The 27,595-nt window shown below is 40.8% G+C and overlaps 2 protein-coding genes across 2 annotated transcripts; one reads left to right on the top strand and one right to left on the bottom strand.

Annotated features, from left to right (window-relative positions):
• Positions 1-736: 736 nt before the first annotated feature.
• On the bottom strand, positions 737-7,545 carry LOC116915637 (replication factor C subunit 1). Its single transcript, XM_045175990.1, is given in 11 exon segments — positions 737-1,961; positions 1,963-2,141; positions 2,730-3,465; positions 3,467-3,914; positions 4,787-4,856; positions 4,970-5,065; positions 5,128-5,161; positions 5,163-5,504; positions 5,871-6,050; positions 6,134-7,153; positions 7,218-7,545. Coding segments are annotated over 11 exon segments (3,255 nt in total). The 5' UTR covers positions 7,221-7,545; the 3' UTR covers positions 737-1,814.
• Positions 7,546-11,480: 3,935 nt separating this feature from the next.
• LOC116936058 (ADAMTS-like protein 5) lies at positions 11,481-26,593 on the top strand. Its single transcript, XM_045168989.1, is given in 11 exon segments — positions 11,481-12,223; positions 20,806-21,009; positions 22,466-22,872; positions 22,956-23,155; positions 23,247-23,392; positions 23,733-23,883; positions 24,015-24,104; positions 24,197-24,357; positions 25,019-25,507; positions 25,509-25,665; positions 25,737-26,593. Coding segments are annotated over 10 exon segments (2,253 nt in total). The 5' UTR covers positions 11,481-12,223; positions 20,806-20,910; the 3' UTR covers positions 26,090-26,593.
• The last annotated feature ends 1,002 nt before the right edge of the window (positions 26,594-27,595 follow it).

Below are 27,595 nucleotides of genomic sequence, written 5' to 3'. Positions count from 1 at the left end.
AAAAAAGGGGACCACTCTTTGGGCCAGGAGATGGATGTGTCTACCGTAAGAATAGCTACTAAATTTAGTTGAAACATCCACGTGTCACTACTGGATGCTATTTTTTCAACAAAGTTACCCATGGCTTTATATTTTTTCTTGTAAGAAAGGATCGTCCAGGAGGAGTTACCTGGAAATCGATGCTGACGCAATCAACTTTTGCGTGGAAAAACAGTCGTCATCCAGAATGATCAAGGATTAGTATTTTGATAATTCATCCGCCTCGCCAAACGTTATGTATCCTAGAGAGAAGAGGAACCAATAGTGTTTTCCTTTTTATAGCAAACAACATCAAACGAACATAAGGTAAAACGTAATTGGACGTATATATAGAGCAATATACCTCAACGAGGGCGTCCTCTTATGTTCCAAATCAATTTTCTTCTTCTTCTTTTTCCTTTCTCCTACAGATGCACACATCCCAACCACACACGTCCGTCATATTGAAGAGGTCTCTGCGTCTATTGGATTAGGTGGCTCTTTGGCGTTGTCTATACAAGGGGCCCTCCCTATATACTCCCGTGTAGTAAGTAATAGCAGCAGAGATATACAGACTGGGTATATATATATAGAGTTTTTTTGGGACCATGGGCCACAAAACTCTTCCAAGTAAAAGCGAAACTTTTCATTAGTTTTGCCATCCGTCCGAATATGACAACGTTTCGCGTTTAAGGTCTCTTCATTTTTTTTTTCTCTCTCTCTCTCTCTCTCGAATTCCGTGTGCGTAGATAGAACTTTATATACTATATCATTATATACCGTGTTTTGTTTGCTTAGATCTCCTCCCACGTCACCAGAAAGAGTTCCATAAATTCAAATGCTTCCTGTGCTGCCTTTTTTTCTTCTTCTTCTTTCTTTCGGGATATGAGCATCAGAGGAAGAAGAAAAAAAAGGGGGGGGGGATTGCTACATTCCGTAGATATATGTTGTATAATATAATACTTTAGGACTGTCGCGTACACACCCACTGTACTCACGATGCAATATGCAAGCCAGGCGTTGCGATGAAGCACATCTGAGAGCCGATATGTGACATTAATACCTTTTCTCGCCTTGTTTTTTTTTTTTATATATTTCGTTTGGAATATTATTCCAGACGAAATAGTACAAAAACAAGATCACAATACAGTTCTAGACAGGGTTCCATGAAAACGTTTTAAATGTTGAATAATGTTCAGTCTAAAACGCTTCGTCACGCGGCTTTACATACGTTAATGCAAAAGGAAAACTTGTTGTTTGTTCAGCTCATTATTTTACAACATTATGAAAACAAAAAGAAAATGGAAAATTAGAGCCAATGATTCCATGAAATTTCTACTACGAGGCTCTTAATTTCGCCATCTACAATTCCAACTGAAAAAAAATCGAAACAAAAGGCACGGGACACACGACGGTAGAAAGGTATTGACCCAATCAACAGCCAACTATAAAATATAGTAGGAAAGGGGGGGCGAGTCTAGCGTTAGCCTCGTCTTTTTAACAGCCCGTGTGCTGCGTAATCTCCTCTCCCCCGTTATTTCCTAACTCATCCCCCCCAAAAGCAGCAAATAGTCTTTTGCTATGAGAGAGAGAGACCCCCCTGCTACTCCCTCTGGAGAGTAATGGTTAAGTTTTGTGTGTGTGTTTCCCCCCATCTGCGTCCCATTAGATTGAGAGCCAAGTTTCATTAAGGATGCAATATGCCAGCAGTAGCAGTCTCTCTCTCTCTTCCTCCCTCCCCCTCCGCCAAAAAACACACAGCCGAGTTCTCACTGGCGCAAAGAACACACGGTCAATTATTCAGCAGCTTTCTTGCGTCCTCCTCGACTGCCTCCACCTCGACCTCTGGTGGCAGATGGAGCTTTTTTCTTACCCGTTACTGCTGCTGCGGCCGTCTTTTTCGTTTCCTTCTTCACTTTGATCATCGCGTCCAAGCGATGGATCTTCGCTCTGTTCCTCATCGTCGTCCTCCTCGGCCAATCCCTCCTCATCTACGAGGGCTTCTTGATCATCGGCTGTGTCTTTCGATCGTCCTTTCTTCACTTGGACGACGGCATACGGCGTCATGTGGCCCTCCTTGTTGTAGGCTCGAGTAAAGGCCGCCTTCACTTTACCTTCGATTCCTGGTTTTAAAAAAATAATAATAAATTTAAAAATTCAAATCGCTCGACTCTTAAAAAGATAAATCCCACGACATCAACACATCGATACAATAGACAAAGAAAAAACATGGGACCACTCTACTTGAAACAGTTGCTGTTTTTTTTTAAATCTATATATCTTGTAGGGTTTAGACTAGCTACATCAGAAACGAATCAGCCTCGCTAAAAAAAAAAAGATCAAATATTCCAATCGGGCTGATGGGGTCAGTGCATAGCCACCAGCAATGCTCAACTGAGAGAAAGTGGAAAGAAAAAAGGAGCTTTTTTTTTTTTACTCTGAACACGGCGAAAGAGAGTGGAGAGGTACAAGCACAAGCTGAGCGAGCCACTTGGGAGCCCTTTGGCTTTTATATCTCTTCCTTTTTTTTGTGTGTGTGTTAAATATATAAAAGAAGAAAAAAATATATATATGAAAACATTCAACCATCGGATCGTCCACCCAAATTTGTTGCAGTTAAGATTTTGAAAAAAGAAAAAGGGAAAATGTATCAAGATCAAAAGGAAAGAAGAGAACCTCTATTGTGACTTGATTTTTGATATCATATTTACCGGCCATGATGTCGGGTTTGTGAGGCCATTGAGCGAGCTCAAGGAGCGAGTCGAGATCCTCTCTCATCAGATCATAACTTTCCATGGCGCTGATAGCCTCAGCGACCCCGTCGGCTCCCGATCGCTTCAAAGGTCCGACGATCGAGTTGAGAACGTGTGGTAGGTAGTCCAGGTTGACGGCCCGCTTCGATCCGCAGATTTTAAGGCGCATGTGCATCTGAAGCTCTTGCAACAGACGGTCCATTTTGTTAGTACGGGAATTCTTGCCCAACCAGCTGGGAAACGCGACCTGAGAACTGATGAAACCTTCCATCAGCTGACCGGGCACGACGCTGGCAAAAACAGCTTCGACGGGCAGCAGACTCCACGCATTCTGCGAGCGGATAACCTTTTCAATCAGGTCCGTCTGAGACATGCAGTGAGCCGTACGTCCTAACAGGTCCAACGTCTTGATAGCGTTGCCTTTAGCCGCATGAGGCACCACGTACGGGTAATTCTCCTGGACAAACAACGGACCGAAACTGTAATCTTGAAAGAAGAGGCCCGTCTTGTCATGGATGCTCATTCCGCGATGCTCTTCGGCGGAGAATACTTTCTTGACGACTTCCCAAGGACCCAATTTCATGTCCTTTTTGCTCTTGGACGCTTCTAGTTTGGCCTTCTCGTTGGACACGCTCTTGTCGGAGGCCAGCATCGACAAGTGGTGGAGAATTTGGCGGACATCCTGATTGGCCCCCTATGATGATCTCATCGAGAGCTTCAGGTTTCAAGCTGATGCCTTCCTTATAGCAAATGCTCATCATGGCGCCTCGAATTTGCTCCAGCCTCGGCTTACTGAATTTGAGATCATAACAATAATTGGCCAAGCTCCGGATTTTCGGATGCTGGCGGTCATTGCATATGCAAATCACTGGGATTTTCGATGTTTTGATCAGACCAATCAGTTCCTGGACACCGCCGCGGTCCTCATTACCCGCCATGCCATCCACTTCGTCCATGATGAGCACTCGCTTGCGGCCACCTTGAATCTGTGCTGAACCGTGAGCGTACGTCGCCAACGATTGAGATGACATCAGTTCCTGCACGTGCTCGTGCAGCAGACGTTTGCTACGCGTATCCGACGCGTTCATTTCAACAATATCGTAGCCTAGCTCCTTGGCCGTCAGATGGGCGGTCGTTAGTTTTGCCTGTAAAAAAAAGAAAGAAAAAAAAATCAATTTTTAATGAACAATTCCATCAAGTGTCTGGCGGGTAAGAGTATCGATCTGCAAATGCCGGATGACTACGGGACTTGCCCAGTTTGAAATGTTCGCAGCATTTTTGTCAGACGCTTAGCTCGGATGACTAAAGCGAAAAGCATGCGATTGAAACGTGACTCCTGCGCGTACAATGACAACGACCCGTCAGCCGATTAAACGTGGAATTGACTTGATTAAACGCGCTTAGCTTCTGTCTCTCTCAATATATAAATAAAAGGGGTGGCGGATGAGGAAGGACGGCGGCAGCTGAAACATCAGCTGTCCAAGCAAGTTATTAGAAATGAGAAACGGACAGAGTAGCAGTCTATAGGCAGCCGAGGGGCTTAAAGGGGGGACATAGTGGGGAGGAGGAAGCTGTGGCGAGTTGCTGGAGGTAATCAAGAGGGAAAAAAAAAAAAAAAATACGGGCCCCATACACACACGCACACACACAACCGAGGGGAATAAAATCAATAAGGAGCAAAGGAGAGCATACTAAGAACGGCTGCCGACCCAAATAAATGGAGAAATTCTCTCTCTTTCACTGGCTTTAATAAAAAAAACATGGACGGCTGTAGCTAGGAGCATTCCGGTTCACGAGTCCGGAACAACATTCCTCATTATCTCCTCCCCAAACCATCCACCCACGCACAAAGTGTTTGGACACGCTTAAAATGGCGTCACATTCCCAAAGTCGTGATGGGGGTGGGGGTGATAATGACGTGTCTTTTTGCAAGAACATAACCCTATGGTCTGGTCGGAATGTCAATTTAGCGGACAGAGAGATAAAAGAATTAAATAAAGGGAGAATCTCGGTTACCAATGCCAGGTGAGCCGGAGAGTAAAGCGGCTTTGAAGTAGGCTCCATCGTCATTGGTCGACCAGGGACCTACACACAAAAAGCAATTGTAAGGATATAGTTAATCCATTGATTTTTTTCTTCTTCTTCTTTTAACGTGTCATGACTTTGATGTATAAATTAATGAAGCCAATCCCACTTACTAGGTTTGGTGAGTTTCTTGCTACTACTGCGGTTATCGTACCAGCTTTTCAACCAGTAAAGCAGTTTTTTAGCAATGCTCCGGTCTCCGTGCATTCCTGCAATTCCAATGTAAAAAAACACAAATATTTTTCAAAAGGTCTTTCCGTTTTTTTTTTACCTATCACTTGTTTCAAGTTGGTTGGTTTGTATTTTGTCGACCCAAGGCAGTTTGACTTCATCCTTTCCTTCACTTTCATCTGACTGCTTGCGATCGGCTTCCACCTTCTTGGATGGAGTAGTGCTGCTACTAGCCTTTGGTTTCGAATCGATTTTCTTGGTTTCAGGTGATCTTTTTTTGGTTGGAGTAGCAACACTAGTTATGAGAGGCTCTGGTTCCGATTTAATGTTTTTGGACGTCGTGGCTTTATGGACACTCTTCGGTGTAGTGGGTCCTTTTTTGGCGGCCGGAGAACTTAAACCTTGAGCCGCTTTCCTCGTGCCAATCATTTTCAGAAAATCGTCTTCGCTGATGATGGGCACGTTCATACTTTGAGCCTGAAATGTAAAGAATAATACAGAAACAAAAAAGAATCATTAAATAGTTACTAATGAGCGTGCGTCAAGAGACAAAGGCATCCGTGAGTGAAATCCATCCTCAAAGCACATCAAGATCAATATTAAACGTAGCCTCGCATTTCTCCATATGAATAGAGTGGAAATGCCGATTGTTCTGTCCCTCCCAACCCAGAATTCGACAATGTGAGTAGCATCCAACTAGGCCATCGCATCTTCAGAATGAATGGGCGAAAAATGAACCAGAAGATCAGTTGAATGTGCTCTCGAAATCAGAGCAACTGTCTGTCTCTTGTGTCTGTCAGCATGCATTGAAATCGTGTGTGAAGGACCAGGTGAAGGACTTACTTTCGCCAGCTTAGAGGGACCCGCATCATCTCCGGCCAATAGATATGACGTATTCTTGCTGACAGCTTTAGGCGCTTTGCCGCCATATTTCTTGACAAGCCCTTCGGCCTCTTCACGATGTAAGGATTCCAAAACGCCCGTAACGACAATGGTCAATCCCGTCAGACATCCAGGAGCTCCCTGAAGGAATAGAAAATAAATAAGAACATCCTTATAGAAACATATTAACAATACCGCAATCTCTCAATCTCCTAGGTTATTACCTCTGGTATAGGTTTACTGCCGGGATTTTTCGCTCCCCCATCTCTACGAGATGCCAGGAATCTCTTGTAATTTTCAGCTTTTTCTTTCCGTTTTTCGATTGCATCGAAGGCCGGTGAGTCTATGACATCTGGATCATCATCTTGACTTGCAGATCTTTTTTTGGGAGTTTCTTTGACGACTGTTGGCTCTGGCTTAATCTTTTTGTTTGACTTTGGTGGTGAAGTTTCATTTGAATTAGAGTCAAATTCTTCAAGCTCTTTTTTGGATCTTTTGTCTCTTCCTTCACTTTGTTTGACATCCTTTGTAGGGGTGTTCTTTTTTGGAGTTGCTGCTTCATCGCGAGTTTTCCTCTTCTTGTCTGATACCGTTTCCTTTTTCATTTCTACTCTCGTCGATTCTTTTGAAGACTTTTTCCCATTTCTGGAAGGAGGACTAGCAGACGGTTTGTTCTTCTCCTCTTTTGCAGGAGACTTGGATTTCCCCTCTTTCACAGGAGACTTGGTTTTTTCCTTTTTTGCTGGAGAATCAGGTTTTCTCTTTGTGCTTGTACTATTTTCAAGTACTTTTGATTTTTTAGTTAATGGGGCTTCATCCAACTGCTGCAGAGTGGCTTCAAAATCTTCATCATCATGGTCTTCAATGACTGTTCGTTTCCTTTTCTCTGGGACTTCCCTTTTGATAGGCTTACTGCCAAACACTGAGCTGATGTCAACAGGTTGCAGTGGGGTTTCAGGTATCGAAGTTTTCATTTTGGGTTTTGTGGTGGCAGCACTTTCCTTCTTTGGTTTTTCATCCAATTTTGACTTCTTGGTGGACACAGATGACCGAGACGGTGCTTCTGATTCTGAATCTGTAGAGTCAACAAGAACCATAGCCTTCTTCTTCCTCTTGCCACCATCTTCTTCCTTTGAAGCTGGAGCAGATCCAGGTGATTTGGACGTGGATGTTTTTGAGGAGATCGACGTGAAAAAGTTTCGAATGTCTCCTTTAACTTGTGCAGTTCTGGGACTTTTGGGAGGCTATCACGAGAGAAAAATTTACACTAGAAATACGTAATCAAAATAACATTTGAACAACAAATACCATGATGAAGGTCAGTTAGCCTTTCCAAGTAATCAATGTGGATTGTCAACAGTCAGAAGCACTTCGAGTATAATTTTTAATGGACAAAGATTTGCTTTCACAAGTCAACGTGCGGTTGGCGCCATCGTATGGCAACGCCATCTAGTTCATATATTGGCCGCTAGGTGTAAGCATAGATCTGACACCGTTTTGACAAACATGTATTTTCCTCAAATTCAGAGAGAAACTAAAAGAAACTCTTCTCATTCGGTTTCCTTTCTCAAAAGAAGGAATAGAGGTCTAAGCTACGGGAGAGACGTTATATTTCCAAAAGCTTTACTGCGTTTAGTATGAAAAGGAGACAAGCTTCACTGCTGCACAACTATTGTGTCGCTGCGGAAAAGCGATAGAGTTAATCTCATTCGAGGTTATAAAGGCCTTTGGTAAAAACATTTATACAGAAAAAAATATATATATATATATAAACAAAATAAAAAGAGAAAACTTGTACAGCTTACACTTCCTAGCTTTTTATCGAAGCTTCAATGAAATATGATCTCATCCCGCCGACGTAACGCAAGATGCCGAGCAGGACCGCCTTGTTATGGTGATGATGCCGCTTAATTTATGGCAACCTTTAACGGTTGGAAATTCAAAAGAGGCTTTTTGCATACCATCAAGGTGTGCGCGTACTTCAAGATTTTTCTTTTCTTTTTTCTTTTTCGTTCTTTCTTTGTTGCTTTTCCCTTTCTACAAGAATTGAATTAGAAAAGATGATGGGTCCGTGCGAAGGGAAAAGAGAAATCGGCGTGAAAACGGAAGATAAATCCCTTTCGCCCTTCAGAATAGGTAAATCACCCGACGTGGAATTGATTATCGATTCAGGCCATCACGACTTATATCCCGACGAGATTACTACGAGGACCGTATACAACGTCGATAAGAATATATACGTATTCTTTCTCTTTCTCTTGATTGACCTTTCAACCTGTACGGCACGTTGTTTTGTAGCCGGTGCTTTAACCGCCTGGTCATGTGGTTCCAGTCATTGGGGGCATTATTCACGGGGCTCGGCGGAGTACTTCGAAAAAAAAAATTATAAATTCATTTTTTCTCCCCCATTTTCTCATTTTTTTTTCTTTCCCCTTCACAAGCAATTGGCCCTTCTCACCTTTACTGCATACAAATTGCGATCCAATCTAATTTAAATCTTAATTTTTCATGGAACAGAACTATACGCTATTCCCATATGGGCGTGCGTCAGTGTAGACGCTCGGCGACGTTATTTCGTGGATAAATATATTTTCGAATTAAATTTTAAGTTTAAAAATGATTGAATATCGTTTTTGAATATGTAAACTTTCATATTTCGTTAAAACTTACAACATTTTCATCCCGGAAATAATTTTAAAAATGGAAATAAACCGATAGATTGGATACGTCAGTTCATGTCATGAATCGATTTTGGATATAAGTCTGCGTCCAATTTCGCATACTTTTCGTGATTTTGAATCAATTCAAAGCAAAAACAAAATAAGTTCTTTGCAAAATGAATTCGACAATTCGAAAACTTCCCGGCTCCAAAAAAGAATTCGCCCACGTGAAAAGCGTCGTCGACCACCGGAGACCTGGCAGCTCGAAAGCGCCAAATGTACCGGCTGCTGTGCAAATCAAACCACACTATAAGAAACCCAGCTCTGGAAAGGCCGTTTCTGCAAATGAAATCGCCCGCCCATTGACTGTCCGTCTGCCTTGGGACTCATCCACAAAGATCAAACCCACTCCGGTTCTTTACATCAAGCCGCTACCGGGCACCAGAAAGGCACTGGGACATGTGCAACGCAAGTCTTTCAAGGCTCGATCTATCCCAGCAAGTCACAGCCGACCTTTCCGACCCGTTTTACCCAGCAAAATGCGCCAACCCACCGGAAAGCCGAAAGCGCACGATGAGTCTGTTAGCGGTCAAACGAAGCCGGACAACAAACTCGTTGAAGACGTAGACATCAAACCGGTGGAGATGACTCCCGAGAGCCCCCAGAAAGCGCCTCAAGAAATGAGTTGAGATCCCTGATGAGAAAGCGGCAGACGTGCCAGTTGGATCAGCGGATCCTGGATTTATGAGCCGCGTGTGGCACTCGATGGTCGATCCGATCTTGAGCTCAAAGAAACCAGAACGACGAAGCTGAGGCTGTTGCTGTCAAGCAACCGGAATCCGAAGAGTCTGGTGTTCCAGTAGTTACGGAAGAGGAATCGCAAGCTATTGGAGAGAGTGCTGTTCGGTCGGTTGCGGAAAACAAAAAGGAATCGTTCGAAATGGCGATAGAAGCGGTGGGAAATCAGCCGATGGAAGGGCCGTTGTCCGTCGAAGGTGAAGGGCGGAAATATCCGAAAGGTTACGGATCGAAGAAGGAAAGGATCAGGAAAGCGTTGGAGAAGAAGGGGATCATGCCCGGCGATGAACTGCCACCGAAAAAGCCGTTCAAAAACCAGGGACCAAAGCGTTCAAAGTCACCATCCCTTCAGGAAATCTTCGACAGATGCGTGAGGGCCCAACAAGTTTACAAAAACAGCGGCTAAAAATAAACGCAACTTGGTTTTAATTCCGCAGATATGTGGAATTAATGAAAAAAATCTACTTTGTTCTTGCCTTGTGTAACACTGTTCTGTCAGTGAAAAAACTCAATAAAAATCAAAAATCATTTGTTTCTTGTTATTCTTTTTATTTTCTCTACGAGTTTTAAGAGAAGTCGGTTTAAATCTATCGATTAGCCTCAAACGGATGAAGGATTGCAACTTCCGCGTGTTATCTGCTTATAAATGTAAAAGCTTATAAGATTTCATTGCATGGCAGATCGCCATGAACACGAAAGTTTTTTTGTTTTTTTTTTTTGTGGGGAGGGGGGTATTATTTTGAAAGGCAAATCCGCTTATTTCTGAAGTGTTGGCAGGAAAGACGCTATCTAACATGATCGACGCTACGAGATTGAGGAAACAAGTGCCGATGTGATTGATGAACGAGGGGCTGCTGAGATTTATAAAACAAAAGACTGTATATAGCTGTGCCAGTCGGTTGGCATTGCCTTACATCCTGCTCACATCCGCACAGACAGACAAATCTCAACTCTAATGCAAATAACATTTAAATTCATCCATCCGCCATATACCCGATGAAAATTAAAATGTCGATCGTTCTACACAATAAAAGGCTGACTAGGTAAGGGCTAAATCTTAACGTCCTAACGGCTTAGAAGAACGCACCTACAATGAATGCGATCCAATTTTAAGGTCGACAGCGCAGATTCAAGTGGCAGGTCATTTTTCATTAAAGCGACGTGTATAAAGAAAAGCCCGTGGAACAGCTGGCGGATCGGCTGTAGACCCAATATTGATAATAGCGATCATCCATCAACGGCGGAGATGACGCATTGGCGGAGTCTTTCCCAGGAAACATTTATAAAAGAATGACTAAAATAAATATTAGAAAATACACTGTACAGATATATATAGTAAAGATAATGCGATCGATAGCAACGAGATATGAACAATCAGGTCCCTGTCCAGTTAACAAATACACATGATGTCTCCATATACCGATGTAAAAAGTCCGAAAAGGATGTAGGGTGGAGCCTGTTGGGTTCTATACAAAGGAGAAAGATCGATAAGAATCGAGGAACGACGAAACAATTCCATTTACGAATAGAAGAGAGAAGACTATGGAGCAAGAGAACATTTCCCTCCTCCCACTTTACCTTTTATCTTTCCGACAAGCAAATAACACTAATGAGAACGAAACTAACGGGACGGCGGGACGGAGGAGTGGCTGCATAATACCCATCAAACTCCTCACCGTGAACAGAACTGTGTAGACTTACACCACGCAGCTATATATCAAAGTTTGACTTGTCTGCATTTCAATTATGCGGATGGATTCCGTCCGCGATGATATTGCGCCACTGCAATCCCAATTTCCGAGTGTACCATCGTCGGGCCAACTTTGTTCCCTCGTTACCCTCATGTCAACTGTGCACAACGAAATGAAATTGTCTTTTATTTGAATTGTTTAGTTTTGGAACTGTTTTCAATCGTGACCGCTAGATGTCTTGAACGAACTCCTGCGGTTTCTCATTTTTCCGAGGTCGGGAGGAGGAACCCAAGAACCTCTTGTTCACCACCTACTCAACCCATCAGCCCACACTACTACCCTGTCTACACACACACACACACACACACACACACACACACACAGTTGATTATATCCTTTTTATTTTTCTTTCCGTCTTCTTTCTTTCTTTTTCCTCCTTCCTTTTCGACCCCCAAAGACATGCCGGACCTTTTGGACGGTCGGCTTCAGTCGCTCGGCGGGAACCAAACGGACCATAGCACGTGACGATATATCCGAACCCGCTCGCGACTTTCGTGTTTTATTTTTCTTTTTCTTTTTTTTTTTATTTTCTTTCTTAAAAAAGAAAGAAAAATTGACAACACAAACACATACCGACGATACTCGTCTGTGTCTCTCTCTCTTTTTTTTTCTTCGGAAAGAAAAAAAAAACAGTTTTCAACTCAAGACAAGAAGGAGATAAGAAAAAAAAAAAGAGTGCTGGTGTCCTGTGCATATTTTGTTTTGTCTTCTTTTCTTGTGTCCGTGTTCTGTGTTTTACAGTGTATTATTCAAAGTGGTCTGTGCGTATAGACGTACACTGCATTCGAGAAAAGGGAAAAAACTTCTCTATATACCGCCATATCTCTGCATATCTAAAAGAAAGCAGCAGATTTAAAGCGAAGGAGCTTCTCATTTCTTATTATCTATTTATTTTTTTTTTTTTTTTGAAATATTTTTAATTCAAAAGTTTCTTTCAACTTCGGTGCGGATTAATATTTGTAAGCTCCATTCCGGTGCGGTCGCCATGAACGACGGGATTGTATTCATTATTATTGTTCGGCCGGCGGTTATTGCTCGTCTCAGTGCCTCCGTCGATCACGCTCCGTCGTCAAGGGACAACTAATCCGGAAGAAATTCGTTGACGGTAAATGAAAACATTTTTCTTTTCTTTTTTTTAAATAGCCAGCAGTGTTTGTCTACTATACACGGCACGTATATATACGTATATATGATGAGAGACACACCACGACCTCATTAATGGTGCATAGACACATATAGGGGGAAAGAAAGAAAGAAAGAAAACGGCTGTTGCTCGTCGGTGTAGCTCAGTAGCTGCACACAGTAATGATCCCATAGGGGATGATTTATGTTTTGCATATATAGTCTATACACACCAGCACAAAGTTGAGAGGGACGAGTTTCTTGACTTTTGGGTGGGACAAGCAAATGCTCCGTGAAAGTCACCTTGAGACATTTTTCGTCCCCCCAACTTTTTTTTTTCTTGACTTTATTTTCACGGTTTAATGGCCAGCAGGTGTCCGTGGATTTGTTTGACGCGGTCTACAGCGTTTTGTATAAACTTACACGTCGTCTTTGATTGAGGACAAAACGTCTTTGTTATATATAACCATGAGGGGGAAAGGGAAAAAAGAAAACAATGTTTTGATTACACGCTTATACATATTCTGCGGGACACGAAGCGTATCGAGCTATTCATCCGAATGAAAAATGGACAATTCATGTGTCTCGTCCAGCTCTTTTTCTTCTTTTTTCTTTTTATTCTTTTTTTAACCAATCGAAAAGCATTCCGGAGATAGGGACGAAATGCGTATAGGTCTCTAACAGGCACAACGCAGAGACATGTCACCTTATTATTACACATAACGTCGTGATTTTAAACAATCTGTATACACATAAAAAAAAAAAAAAAACGGGACTCAAAATTAAAAATCAAAAAAATGGTTTTAATATTTCTGTGCATGTCAATGAGTCTTTGTTGTTTCTTACATACAAATACAGGAGAAGATGGGTCAGTAACTTGTCAGAATCCGTCACCAGATAATAACTTAACAAAAGCCTAAATGAAAAAAAAAAAAAAACAGATTTTGAAAAGCCTCTAAAATAAAAAATGAAAGAATTAAGAAAAGAATAAAAGAAAATGTCTTATCATCCGTGTAAGAATGTCAATATATAGAAGGGAAAAGGACGCACAACGCCATGGCCTTGTGCTTTTCATATGCCACTCTATGGATTTCTAAATCTCGATAACAATTTATATACCTATACCGGATGGGGTCCTTCTTTTTTAATTTAATATTTCTCAACACTATGTATGTTGCCGTGTTGTGTTCGACATAAACCGGTCTGACGTGAAAACACGGAGGTATAACTTTCTCGGTTAGAACAAACCCCCCTCCTTCTTACTGATTATTCAGTTTAACCCTGGCTATATTAAATGTCCCCCCTTTTTCTTATTGGTTGAGTCTGAGAAGATGCAAAACACCGATAGCTCATCGGGAATTACAAGGAGAGAGAGAGAGGAACATGCGCGCGCACACTCTGGTTGAGACCGGTTCTTTTGAAAATCAAAATCAAAGAAAAACAATTGATTTCTTCTTCTTTTTTTTCTTCTTGTCGTTCAGTCCACCATGTTTTTCTCACGATTGAAAACGAAAATGCAATTGTCGATTGGAATCAAACATCCAGAATAAAAATTGAAACTCTTTGATCGATGCAAAACGAGGACGAACAAGAATTGATTTCTTGATTTTGTTCGAAAGAGGAATTTCAATTGCCGCAAGGCTTTTCTTCTGGGCTGTAGCATCACAGCTGCGATATTTCGATTCGATCAAATAAAAATAGAAAGATTCTCAGAAAACAAGACATGTCTGTATATCTAGCGTTGGAATAGCGGATACGTACGTATATAAGAAATGTGCGCAATCTCGATATACATGTGCTGCAACATCTATTTTCGCTATTTTGTATATATTTACCTCTCCCTCTTCCTCTCCTACGGGTTCTTCTTTAAAAAAAAAAGAAAAAAGGTCGAGTGTGTGTACTACTCACAGCAAAGTGAACACACAAACTGCTGCCGAGTGGGCGGGTTTTTATATACGAATGGAATGATGGATCGGTTTGCTGACCGCGCGCACACCGAAGAGCCTCGTTCTCCGTACTGTTGAGACGGACATCCATCATTGCCGTGTATATATATCGAATATTTTTCGCAACGCTCTTTTTTTTTAAATTCTTATTTCCTTTCTCCATCCGCCTCGTAAAGTGTTACAGCCATTTGTCTCGTTTTTTTGTTGGGATGGCCATGCCCGCCCCCACGCGCTAACGCATCGCAACAGCAGTCGTTTCACCTGAAAGAACGGCCTTCCTTCTTCAAATCTTTGATTCTTATTCTATATTTTTGTATCGATTCGCTTTGTGCTGTTCATGTATGTATATAGACAGCCGTTTGTTATATAAGAATAAACTCTTTGGCCGTGAGCGACTGCCAAACGAAGAACTCGCACAACAAACTATATACTATAACCTGGCATTTTTTCCTGTTGCCGTTGGGCTTTGCTGAATACAAGGAAAAGAAAACAACCTTTTTTTTTATTTTTTATTATTCTATATTTCTCTTTGCACGCGAAAAAAAAAAAATATGCATTTTGTTAGCGGTCGGATGCCAGAGGGGGGGAGAGACTCCTCCGTTAGTAAAGATATAGCAAAAAGGGTCTTTCGGCAAAAGAGCTGATGCCCTTCGGACGACCTAAATTTTCTTATATACAATATAGCAGTCCTTTGTGTTCTTTTGTAATCTGTCTTTCTTATTTTTTTTTTTTTGTGGAATATATAATCGCAGACAAAGAGTAAAAACGAACGCGCTGATGACTAAATAGGGTTGACGACTCGCCGTTCTGAATAACAAAGGCCCTTTTTTTTTTTTTAATGGAAAAGCTTGTTTTAGTATTTTCCTTATTAACTTTTTCTTTTTTTCTTTGTTGAGGGTATAAAGAACAAAATCCTGCTCTAATAAACAATAAAGAAAAAGAAAAGAAAAAAAAAACTCGTATTTTTATTGCTTGTTGGGAAAATGGCGGTCCTTTACGACGTGTGTGTTAAATCTAACAAAAAAAAAAACCTACTTTGCTTTAGCTTATATAGTTACTTTGGCATTCATAAACAACTCCTTTCTTTCTTTTTTTTGACTTGTTTCTCTTGACATTAGCGACATCAACGCCGTTCTCAGTCGTATATCATTCGAAGACCATGTCATTGGAAATGTTTCTTTCTTTTCTTTTCTTGTTGTGTGTGTATATTTGCTACATAGCTGCCAATCAAGACGGTAAATATATAAGGAAACAGTCGTTTCGTTCAATGATGTGGACATTTTCTTTTTGTTTTTTTTAACACCACCAGACCAACTTATTGTATAGTGCCACATCGTGGGGGATTGTGCAAGTAACACGAAAATGAATCAGCCCTTTTTTATTATCCTTTGTTTCCGAGAATATCACGTAATCAAGGAGCCCTCGTGAGTAGTGAGTTTTCTTAGGCAACAATGTCGAAACAGAAAAAAAGGAAAGAAAAGAAACGGATATAGAAAAAATAAAGCAACGTCATTTTTCTATTTGATTTCAACATTTTCGGTATATAAATATAATAGATATAAACCTATACTGTTACACACACACATATTTTAGAATTTTGTGTATACATCTATTATGTCCGTATAGGCTAGCAATGTATATGATGCTGTGTGTGTATAAGAATTCCCGCTGGCTATATACAACAATACCAAACAAGGCAATCCGGTTGGTGATTTATCAACAACACCCGTGCGTCTCCCCCTCCTCTTCTTCTCTGCAATACTTTTTCTTTCTCTTTTTTTTTTTTAAATAGAGGTATATAGGAACAGCAGCTATATCGTAAGTGTATAAGAAGAAGGATTGTCACTGGGCCAACATCTGTCAGTTGTGCATATTCCCTTTTAAAAGAAAAAAATCAAATAAAAGGGCCAGCACCAAAAGAAACGAAAAGAAATGCAGTTTGAAACATTTCAGACGTGATTATACTACCGATGTAGATCCTGTATATACAAACGTATATATCCACCTTATACGTCAAACACATAACTCTTTTCACTATATGGACATCAGCCGCGGTCTTTTCTTTTCTCTTTCGTTTATGTATGCACAAGCAAAAGGAGGAGTCGCATTGATTTTTTGGAGAGTTCCACAGAAGACCAAACATGGAGAATTTTTATATAAAGAGATGATTGGACCTCGATTGCGAGTATTTCTATACACACACACATGTAGTCTACGTATATGTACGGGGGATGGGGGGTTAATCACTTGTAAGCTCTTCTATATATGCAGCGTCACCTATATATGCTTTATATATAATGATTGTGTATGGACTTGGTGTTAATCTATAGACTCTTGTATGTATTATATAGCCGAGCAGCTTTTATGCTCAGTTATAAAAATCTGTGATGATGATCGAATGAAATCCGATCGCAACGTTGGGTCGAAGAGAAAGAAACGACGTGAGACCCAATCAGGTTTTCTTCTTTTTTTTTTTTTTTTATATTATTATTATTATTATTACGTCTAGCCAGCAGTTTATTTGCCTCACAACATTTGGCTTTTTTTTTTTTTTTTCTTTTAAAAGTCATAAAAAAATCAAACGGGATTTTTATAAATTGGAGAAACGGCTGTGTGGTGGTTTTGAATAAATTAATCAGGTGCTGCCTGTGCGCAGATAACGCGATCGTTTGATTGCCAATCAGTTGAGAAATAGAAGTCGTGCATATCGAAGAAAGAAAAGAAAAAAAAAAAACAAAAACATTTTAATCGTTTCGAAAGGGCGGGAAAGTTCGTTAACTTTAGTCACGCTACCAACTCGTTTTTTCTTTCTGGCTGCTACGTTTTTCATAAAGAAAACACAAAAAATGATTAAATGTTGTTATATTCAAATGCACAATATTCTTAATATTTAAAAAAAACCAAAAAAAAAACAAGTCCGGGAGAATGTTGCACAAGATGGCAGCGGGTCCAATAACTCCCGCGTTCAGACGCAATTTTGTTTTCTATTTTATTGCACTGCGCGCTTGTGTGTATAAACGAGGTCTTGTACACACACACAGCACGACGATGATGTCACGCGATACGCACACAGCCCTTTTTTTTTTTTTCGTCTTGTGCGGTCAACTTGATGATGACATTTGAACGCACCCACAACGAAAAACGATTGTATATTTTTAAATATGATTTCCTTTTGATATAAGCGATTTTTCGATGGCTTTTTAAACTATCGACAAATAACAGCTGCGTGAATGGCAGACTTAAAGTTATATAGACCTATTTACGAGACCATTTCTATAAAGCAATTGGCGCTCAGAAAAGAATGCCAGGTGCTATTGCGTGACGCCCCACCTTTTTGTTTGGCTCTCTTTCGTTGTGAATGATCGTTGTGTGTGCACATCTAGCGCACCAAACGATTACGAAAATAAATACACAAATGCCATTGATACATACTACATATAACTGCATGCATTCGTATACAGGCAAAGATGGATAGGATTCGTGTTATATATTTATATACATATAGAAAAGGCCATATATTATATAAAATAATCAGCTATTGTTTCACTTGATTTTTCCCCTTTTTTTGTTGTTGATTGTTTTATTTTTTGATGAAATAAATATGAGAATAGACAACGTCACGCTGCACATGTTTAGTGTATATCAAAAAGGCTGCACGCATTTTAAGACAGCATTTGTTTCTCGTCTCAACCCCCCAACCCCCTGCTGTTACGTGCTCCTTTAAAAGAGAGAGACGTATACACACAATAGAACAGGAGCAAACTCAAAACAATATATACGTTATCCTGCTGGCTGTTGTATATAGCTACAGTTTGGCTTCTTTATGTATCTATTATATATATATATACGTATATAAAGAGCCTCTATACTTTTGAAACAGTTTTTTTTTTCCTGATGGTTGAGGGCTGTTTTCACTCCAGCACACGGCCCCTGTCTTCTTTATTGTGTACTGTTGGTGTGGCATCTTGCATAAGTCGAGACTTCTATTCATCGATGTCGTGGTAAATACTCCACAGCCCAACCGTATATGTATGCGCTATAGTGTTTGTTCAACAGTTTCGAGCCAAACACAGCACTCAAAAAGCCACCCCACACAGCACACACACAAAATATATAAGAAAGGCCCTGCGATAACAAGTAAAAGCACCACCTTTTGGTGTGTGTGTGTCTGTGTGTCTTTAACGTTAACGTTTTGGAAACCATCAAGGTCGTTATTTAAAAAAATAATAATATTGATTTAATTTTGAATATTCAATCACGCGGGACTGCAGTAAGTATTGATGTCTATACGTATATACGTCCCGGCACTTGTTCAATTATTTTTGAATTTAAACCTTTTTCTTTTTAGTACGACTCAATCATCGGAATTGGGGGATGCTCTTTTATTCTCGTGATAATCATCTATAGACACGCCGTTCGGAATAGAACGCATGAATAATATTTCCTTTTCAATTTTATTCATGAGTTTCAAAAAATAAAAGAATTCTTAGTTAAAAAAAAAAAAAAAATTCTTTTATATTTTTAAAATATATCGAAAGGATAACATGTAAGACACAATCCCCCTCCCCCCCTCAAAGTTTCTCGCTCTACCAGTTATATATCCTCCACATGCTCGTTCTGCCATGTGTGTGTGTGTGTGTGTGTGACGAGTAATAAGACGATTATGACCATCATTACTGCGGTCTTTCATTATCAACTTTATTAGATGGGCGGTGAGGTCCGGAGCGGGTATCCCGACTTTTCTATATAGTCCGTTCATTATTTTCTTATATAATACCCGTTGAACGAAATGTTTTATATATGCCAAGCGTCAGTCTAGACAATCGAAAGCTTTTTTTTTTTTATTCTTCTCTCCCACATCTAATAGCGATGGGTTCAGTTTTAAGAAATTGAGGACACAGTTGTAGAAAAACTTCAACTTTTTTTATTTATCAGATTGAGTGTTTTTTTGGGACCGAAACGCTTCAACGATTAAATTCATGTAAATTTTTCTTTAGCTATACACATACACACACACACAAAAATGCACGTGGGCTACATCATCATCGTTATTCAAATTTCGAATTTATTCGGGGTTGGTGGGGGGTGTGGGCCGATATTTTATTTATAGCACTGCAGGGGGAGGAGAATTGACACACTGAAACATAAATACCTAAATCATTATTGCTTTTTCTATATTATACCACTGGACGCCTACTACATTACATAAATATCCATTTTATTTTATTTTTTATATATTTTTTTTTTTGGGGGAGTCGCTCGCGTCTGCGATAAAACGAAAAATTTAGTTGTCAACCTTCTTCCTATTTGGACAGTGTGCCGCATCGTTGTCTTTCTATGCATTCTTTTTTACGAGGCACCACCACTCGCAGGCCTATCTTTTCAATGTGAAAAATAAAATAAAAGAAATAAAGCCAAGAGTCCATTTCCGAAACGCACGGATTCCCAAAAATACACTCTCTCTCTCTTTCGTGTATAGATTTCCTTTGGCGTTCACACGGAGTATTTTTGAAAGAAGAAGAAAAAGATAAAGCCATCAAACAGAGTGTGAGAGAGAGAGAGAGAGAATATGGTGTGTATAAAAATATATATATATATAAAAGAATATAGTATAAGAAAGAAGATGGAAGAAGCTGTCGGGATGAAATTCCTGAAAGAAGTAGAGTTGATTGCCTGTTTGGGATGTGTCATCAAATCTAACTCTCAATCATGTCAGAACTTTTTTTTTTTTTTTTCCCTTTCTTTTCTTTTTCTCTCCAACCCCCCCTTCTCCACCTTTCGTTCTATCCCCCCCCACCGAAATAGATCTCACAAAAGAATATATAGACTCTATATATGTTACGTATATAACATTTTTCTGTGTTATATAGACAGCCATTTTCTTTTCTGCTGTTCCGTCTATTATGTTTTTTATTGGATTTTATTTTATTCTTTTTTTTTTTCCGTTTTATTGCATTTCTTTTGATGGGCGTCCTTTTTTATAAAAAAACGGAGAAGCCAAATGGCGTGTAACGACGTGTTCTTACGTAAGGACTATTGGTTAAGTTTTTTTCCATCTTCTTTTTCTCAAACATTCAAGAGAAAAAAAAAGCGTTGACGTCTCGAAAATGATTTTTGCTTAGCCCAAATGATTCACGACTGAATTGTTTTTCATTTTTCCAAACGCGTTCCACGGGCAAATCTAAAAGAAGAAACGAAACCCGTAGACTATCAAATTTCGTTTTTCAAGAAAATAAAAAAAAAAAAGCTATAAAATATAGAGAAATGAAGAATACAAGTATCGTATGAAAAGATTAAAAACAAAAAAGCAAGGCGTTCTTATATCACGAAAAGGTCGATAGCAGTATAGCCTCTATATAGTCAGCAAACAGCTGACGCCGTCCTGTCGCCCATGTTTTCAAATTATTTTTATACCAATCAATTAATCGGGGAAAAAAACGATGACATTCGAATCGCTTATATATAGAAGACCAAATGCATTTAAAATCAACAATTTTTATATTTCCCGCGCTGACCTCAAAAAATCCTTCGTTTAAAGAAACAAACATCTGCTGCTATATAATAGCACCGGTCTATATAATGTTTTAAACATTTCTCCTCTTCTTTTTTTTCGCTATAGCCTCTAGGTAATTTCTGAAGGATCAGCATAAATAAGCCAGAAGAGCAAACAGCACATCTTGACCGACGTGGTTCGTCAGTTTTGCATCCAAGAAAAACAAACGCCATGATGAGCAGCGCCGTCTCGACGTTGGTGTTGATGGGGTTAGCCGTTACGTGGCTACTATCGGTGCCAACGATGGCAACAGGCAGCAGCTCAACTAAGGTATGTATAAATATTATTATATAATCATATAATATTCAGTCGGAGCGGATTTTTAAAAATGCAAAACATCTGGGCCGAAAATGGTTTCAACAGCTGGAGAAATGAATATATAATTTTGTTATTTCTACTTGCTCTCGTGAATTCAATGAAACAAAAGAGGGCGGAATCAATCATGACGTTTATATACCTTTTGCCAGATGGCTAACACACATGGATTATATGTTACGTATATACTGCTGCTATATATTTAAAAAAAATATGCATAATAGATACGAACTCCTTGGGTGGTTGCACGCAATCTACTCCGTCTTTATTAAACATTTTGCTGATGGGCCCCGCCCGTCAGAAACTCGGCGAATGGCCAACCTAAATATGAAATAGAAAACAACAAAAAAATATATCTTTAACTCGGCGACGAAAACCTATACGCGGCCCGTTAGACGGGAATAGAAATCGAGACGTTGCCCAGTTTAAAAACAAAACAAAACAAAACCAAAAAACGAAATAAAATTAACATTTTCTTTGACAAACAAAAGAAAATAAGGAATCGGAAATTTAATATATTGCATCTCCTTTTGTTGCAAGTCGTCTGGTCGTCGGGAATTTGTATTGTGACCAAGAAAACTGATGCGAAGACAAACGAACGGCCATTTGTGGGTTTCGTGTGGCCGTCAACATAACAAAGAAATGGCCGCCATTGCTGTTGCACAGCACACGCCCTTTTATTATTCGTGAATTTTCGCCTGTGTATATTACAATACGGAAGATTATTGAATGATACGCAATATTGATAATTATCGGCTACTCATGCGGACACACAAGGCCAATGTTATCGTGTTTTCGTATCGATTTCATTGTTAGTTTGTGTGTGTGTTACTGTCCGCACTTGTGCGTGAGCGTGTCACGTGTGCAGATAAGCGGATTATAGTTAACAGCTCATTGAACCTGTTTTTTTTTGTTTTTAATTTTTCCTTGTTCCGTTCTTTGATCGTGTCGGATCGCATGGCCAGATAAACCCCTTCACGCGTTCCTTCTGCTCACTCACGCGTGCTCCAATCTATTTTGCTATCGTGAAAAATGAAGAGCCATTGAGCTCGTGACTGTAGGCGTCTTCGCTTCGTCCACAGCTACTATACGCTATTTCAATATCATGATCATATTCATTTTGTTTCTCTCGTCCCGCTGCCAACTGCCCGCATATGCATTTAAATCCCTTCCTCCCGCCCTTTGTTCGTAACAATATCATTTTTCTTTCTCAAAAAAACACAAAACAAACCTGTTTTAACATTAGCTCGAACCTCTATACGTGTTTATTATGTTAAAAAAATATAAAATATATATATGAACCCTCATAGGGAGTTTATTTGTATTTACAATTTGCATATCATTATTCAATCGCTTATACAGTTATATTAATTGTTATTTATTTATTTTTTTTTTTTTCTTTATTCTTAAGGGTCACGACGCCCTGGAAGACGATACGGACGATGCGGCGGCGTATGCGCGTTACATGGCCGCCACGGAAGCGTCCGCTCCGCTGATGCAGCGCCGTTCGCAACAGCAGCATCACGATCCGGCAGCGGCTGCCGTTGGCCGCGCTAGTTCATCGTCATCTTCTTCGGCTAGCGCCGGCAGCGGTAGTCATAGCGGTGGCGCTGGCAGGGCTGCCTTTAAAAGTATTTACCGATCCTCGGGTGGTCACGTGACTCTGCTGCATTCCAACGACTACGCGGCCGCCGTGGCGGCCACTCGCCGTCGCTTAGTGCACGTCTGGAGCCCCTGGTCTTCCTGGTCGCCGTGCAGCCGCACTTGCGGAGGCGGAATCACCGCTAGGCACCGCACCTGTCGCATCGAATACGCCAGGTATATTTACATTTCAAGGGCACATCGACATTCTCTCGTTCGTTTCTAATGAAATTCAATTCGATTCGCCATGCAACTAAAAGGGTGTCGCAGGGCTCGGGAATCCGATCCAGTTATCAACAATGCACTGGAGAATCTTCGGAATATTCTTCGTGTAATCCGCAGTCGTGCTCGACGGCAGCGGCCGGACATCCCGAAGATTTCCGGCTCTTTCAATGTTCTCTCTACAATAACCGCACCATCCGGGGCCATTACGTCGCCACTTGGACGCCATATCAAATGGGTATAGATACACAAGTTGAAATGAATGACGATCTATTATAGACAGACGTGCATGGGTTCGATTTAGTTCCATATGCATCGTTTGAACGCAGGTGCCAACCAGTGCGAATTGAGTTGCAGGGCAGGTAACAGACCCAACGGGCTGGTCTATTCGTTCGGTAAAGTGCTGGACGGCACTCGTTGCACCATCGATCCGGAAAATCCTTACAAAGAGTTCTGCATCAACGGTCGCTGTCTGGTAAGTTTTAAAATTGAAAATAAAAATAAATAGAAAAACCCCAATTCTTTCCATGAAACTCAAATGAATCACTGTCGGATAATGGCTGTATACGTTTATATATATCCATTAAATAATGATCACGTATAGTCCTCCTGTATACGTTGCACCATTATTTACAGCTGTGGGATGCTATATACGTTGAAGAGAGAAATAGAACCATCTGACGATAAAACTGTCTCCGGCTTGACTGATGATTATCTTTGTGCATCTCTTTCTTTTTCTGATTTTTTTTTCCCCTTTTAAACTACTTGTATCACCCCTTGTTGTTCAACATTTTTCTTTTTTTTTTTTTACATAGGCGGTAGGCTGTGACGGACGGGTGGGGTCCGCGGCCAAGCGGGACATGTGCCACGTCTGCGGCGGGAACAACAGCACGTGCCAGCGGGTAGCCGCTGTCGCTTTCCCTCAGAGTGCCGACTTTACCGTTAGAACACGCAACCCTCAACGAGGTACATTTATTTATTATATTATTATTTTTTTTAATTATAGTTGACACATATTTTGGGGGTTTTCTTCGGACGCCATGTTTATGCAGATTTGAATTGTGCGGCTATTTGTTTTTGCCATTTTTTCCATCTAGTGACGGAAACGTATGGATATAGTCCGGTTGTACGCATACCCCGAGGCGCTACGCATATCCGGTTGACCGACAACAGCAGTAATTATCTGGGTAAAGATTTTTAAAATAAAATAAGATTTCACTTCTCTTCTCTCTCTCTGTGTCGCTTTGCGGTGGATTGATTATCTGAATTTGTCATTCAGCTTTAATGGATGAACGCGAAAGGTATTTCCTCAACGGCAATTGGATCGTCGACTGGCCGGGCCGTTACGAAACGTCAGGCGTGGCTTTCCATTACGAACGCACCAAAGATTCAGAAATCGTGCACAGTCGTGGACCTCTACAACAAGATTTGATTGTCATGGTGCGTACATCTCTCTCTCTCTCCTTTTTTATTTTCAAAAGAAATCCTCTCCAACACAAAGGCGTCCTTAAAGTAAATAGCCTCAATAGTATCTATACTTCCAACCGTCCAGTCTTCAGGACCTACATATTGGATTGAAATCAATGATGCGTGACTCTTCTGGCGCAGTGAGCATTAGATCAGATCATTGCTCGTCGCCCGTATAACCTCCAATTGCGTTCTTCTGTGTGTGTACACCAGTAGCTCTCTTTACTGCCGCAAAATAAATAGAGGCTTCCACTAATGGTGGATGTGCTATATCAAAGCCGATCAATGATCACATAGGGAGGGGGGATTTAAAACAGCTTTCTTTGAACGAGCTGGGCGCGTGATTCATCGATCAACAGCCGGATGAGTAGTTATTATACTTCTCCCTTATTTTTTTTTGGAAGGGGGAGGTCTTTTGATGATGGCATTCCACTCAATTGGCTTCATCACAAGTCGTGAACGATCTGGGTGGGACGTGATCACGAATACGTTTAAAGGACCTATATAAACTACATCAGGAGGGCACGCATTAGAACGCAGTCGATTATGATAAGACGAGGAGAGATGATCGTATATTATAATGCAATACGAGGCAAAATTAAATAGTTGGGGGAAAAATATGTATATTCAACAGGTCCTTGTTCGTGAGAAAGATCCGGCCATTTATTACGAATATTGGATGCCACGTCAAGCGCAGACTTATCGGATGACTGTCGACGCGTTCGCTTCCGACGCTCAGCGGGTCGTCTCCGCTCGTCCGACCGTCGCTCCGACCACCGCAATGCCGTTGACGACAAGTCGGCGGGTTGTCACGTCCAGGATGACGACGTCTAAGCCAACGACGACGACGCCATCGGCCGTGATATTTCAGCATCACAACAGCACGGCCGAGACGAATGTGAACGAATGGGAAGAGTACGAGCCCCAGCCGACGGCCGCCAGTTTAGTGAGAAGTCCGCCGCGGATCACTTACGGCGGTTTCATGATCCCTTTCTTCAATTCCATCACGACGACGACGACGACGACGCCCAGGACGACGACCACCACCAGTAAACCAACGAAGAAAAGTCGGCCGAGGAGCTCGAAGAAAAAAGCGAATGCAGTTGTTGGCGATATTGAAGAATGTCCGCCATCATCTCGGCTTGATTCACAAAAAGCGTCCGAAAACATCGGCCGTTAGGAGCGGAGTTGTCAACGGACATCCGCCGGGATCGTGTTCGGTTGACGGTTCTTGCTGGAAAACGGTGAACGGCAAGAAACATTTCTGCCTCAGCGAATTCGGTAATAATGAACATTGGATTTTAATTTGGTTGGATTGATATGATCTTATGTGTTGAATTTATTCAATTCAGTTTTGCGATGCAAAGTGCTTGGATACGAAGTGATAAACGGTGAGACCCGCTACGAGATCCAGGTGGTGCAATCCTACAAGAACATGATCCCGATTTTGAGCCGGGAATTCATTTGGGCCGAACCGGCAGCCGATTGCCCTTGTCCGTCTCCTTATTTAAGGACGGGCACCGACTACATCATCATGGGCAAGACGGACAGGAAGTTCCGACGTAACGAGATCCGCTTGCTGCTCGATTCCGACAGCTACGTGCGCGTCTACAATCAAGCCAATGCGGAGCGAGTGCTGCGCATCCGCCGAGACGAGGCTAAATTCTGTCAAAAATATAAAACGAAATTCAATCTGACGACCTAAATAATTTTTTTTTTATTAAATCTGTTTTTTTTTTATTTTTTGTTGGCACAATAAGTCAGATTTATTAATGTCTTTTGCAGCATTTTTGTATTGACGTTTGTACTCAATGACCCACCTACAATACCAGTCCGCTTCTACATGATGGACTGGATTTGTTTGGAAAAAGAGAAAATGGCGGTTGATATTTGGACATTTTGTATTGCCATTGGCATCTTCGATGTTGTGTCATTTAGTCTGGCGATAGACAGTACATGGATAGCTAAAAAAAAAGCAAAATTAAATGTGTATAAATATATAATCATGACATCAAATCATTTTCGTTTTCTCTCGTTAGCTTAGCAATAACGTGACACATGTAAATATATGCGATTGTACAACCAAACTTTTCATTTTCTGCTGTTTATCTCTTTTGTTGTTGTTGTTGCGTGTAACATGTCCGTTGGAGTTGCTGTCTTTTTCTTCTCCCGATGATTGTAATACAAGCTTTTCAGTTTTGACTGTCAACTGTGTTCGTGACACGAATTTCGTGACCTTTGCTCCCTTTTATCCGTTGATTGTTTCCTCCCGCCCGCGCTCTGTTGCCATGAGAAATCGTTGAATATTCTCAAACACAAATTGGAACCCCATTTTTTTTTTGAAATTCTTTTCTCCCGCGTGACACCAATTTGTCCGACCGCGTACATATATGGACGAAACTCAAATTGAAACTAATTCGAAAGATTATTCTTGAGCAGAGACAAATGCTTGAGCACCATCTAGGGAGTTGTTTCTAGATAGCTACGAACGAACGGTGAACGCGGTACGATAATCTACCACTCGACGGCGTCGGCAGTTTTCGGGAGAGTTATACAACCTTTCGTTCCTTCGTTCGAGTCCAGACTATAAGAAAAAAAATTTTTTTGACATTGATGGATGATTGGGACAGAGAATAATAAACACTTATCATTTTCTCTTCTGATTTTATTATACATATCTCTACCCGATTCGGAGGGACAATGAAAACATTTTTTATTCACGATAATGCCTCCAAACATAAATTATAATTTCATGGTCACATTTTTTTCTTTCTTCCATGACGTCCTGCTTTTACCTGAATGGCTTTTTTGAACGGCTATAGACTATACTACCATGCGGCTGTATATAAGGAAATGCCGTTGTATCTACCCGAAGTTTTGCATCCCGCACGCAAACGGTAACGATCATTTGCGTGAAAAGACTAAATCTTTGGCGCTTGTTTTGATTCAATTTCAGTATGTTTGAATAGCTCAGTGTAATAGAACTCACAATTCAGAATTCAGAAAAATTGCGATCATGTCGGTCGTCGGTGCTCTCTGAACCCTGCGGGAATCCTTGACGGTCTAGACGATTGGAAGAAGTATAGGGTCACGTGACGGATGAAAGATGGGATAATAATTATCGATACCTCCGACAAATAACTTCAAGAATTCCCCCCTTCCTTTCGGCCAAATGCAACCGAAAGGAACAACGTGAAGGTCAGACAGCTCC

This window comes from Daphnia magna, linkage group LG1, assembly GCF_020631705.1.
Source record: "Daphnia magna isolate NIES linkage group LG1, ASM2063170v1.1, whole genome shotgun sequence".
Taxonomy (NCBI): Eukaryota; Metazoa; Arthropoda; class Branchiopoda; order Diplostraca; family Daphniidae; genus Daphnia; species Daphnia magna.
This window is presented reverse-complemented; position numbering and strand designations above follow the sequence as displayed.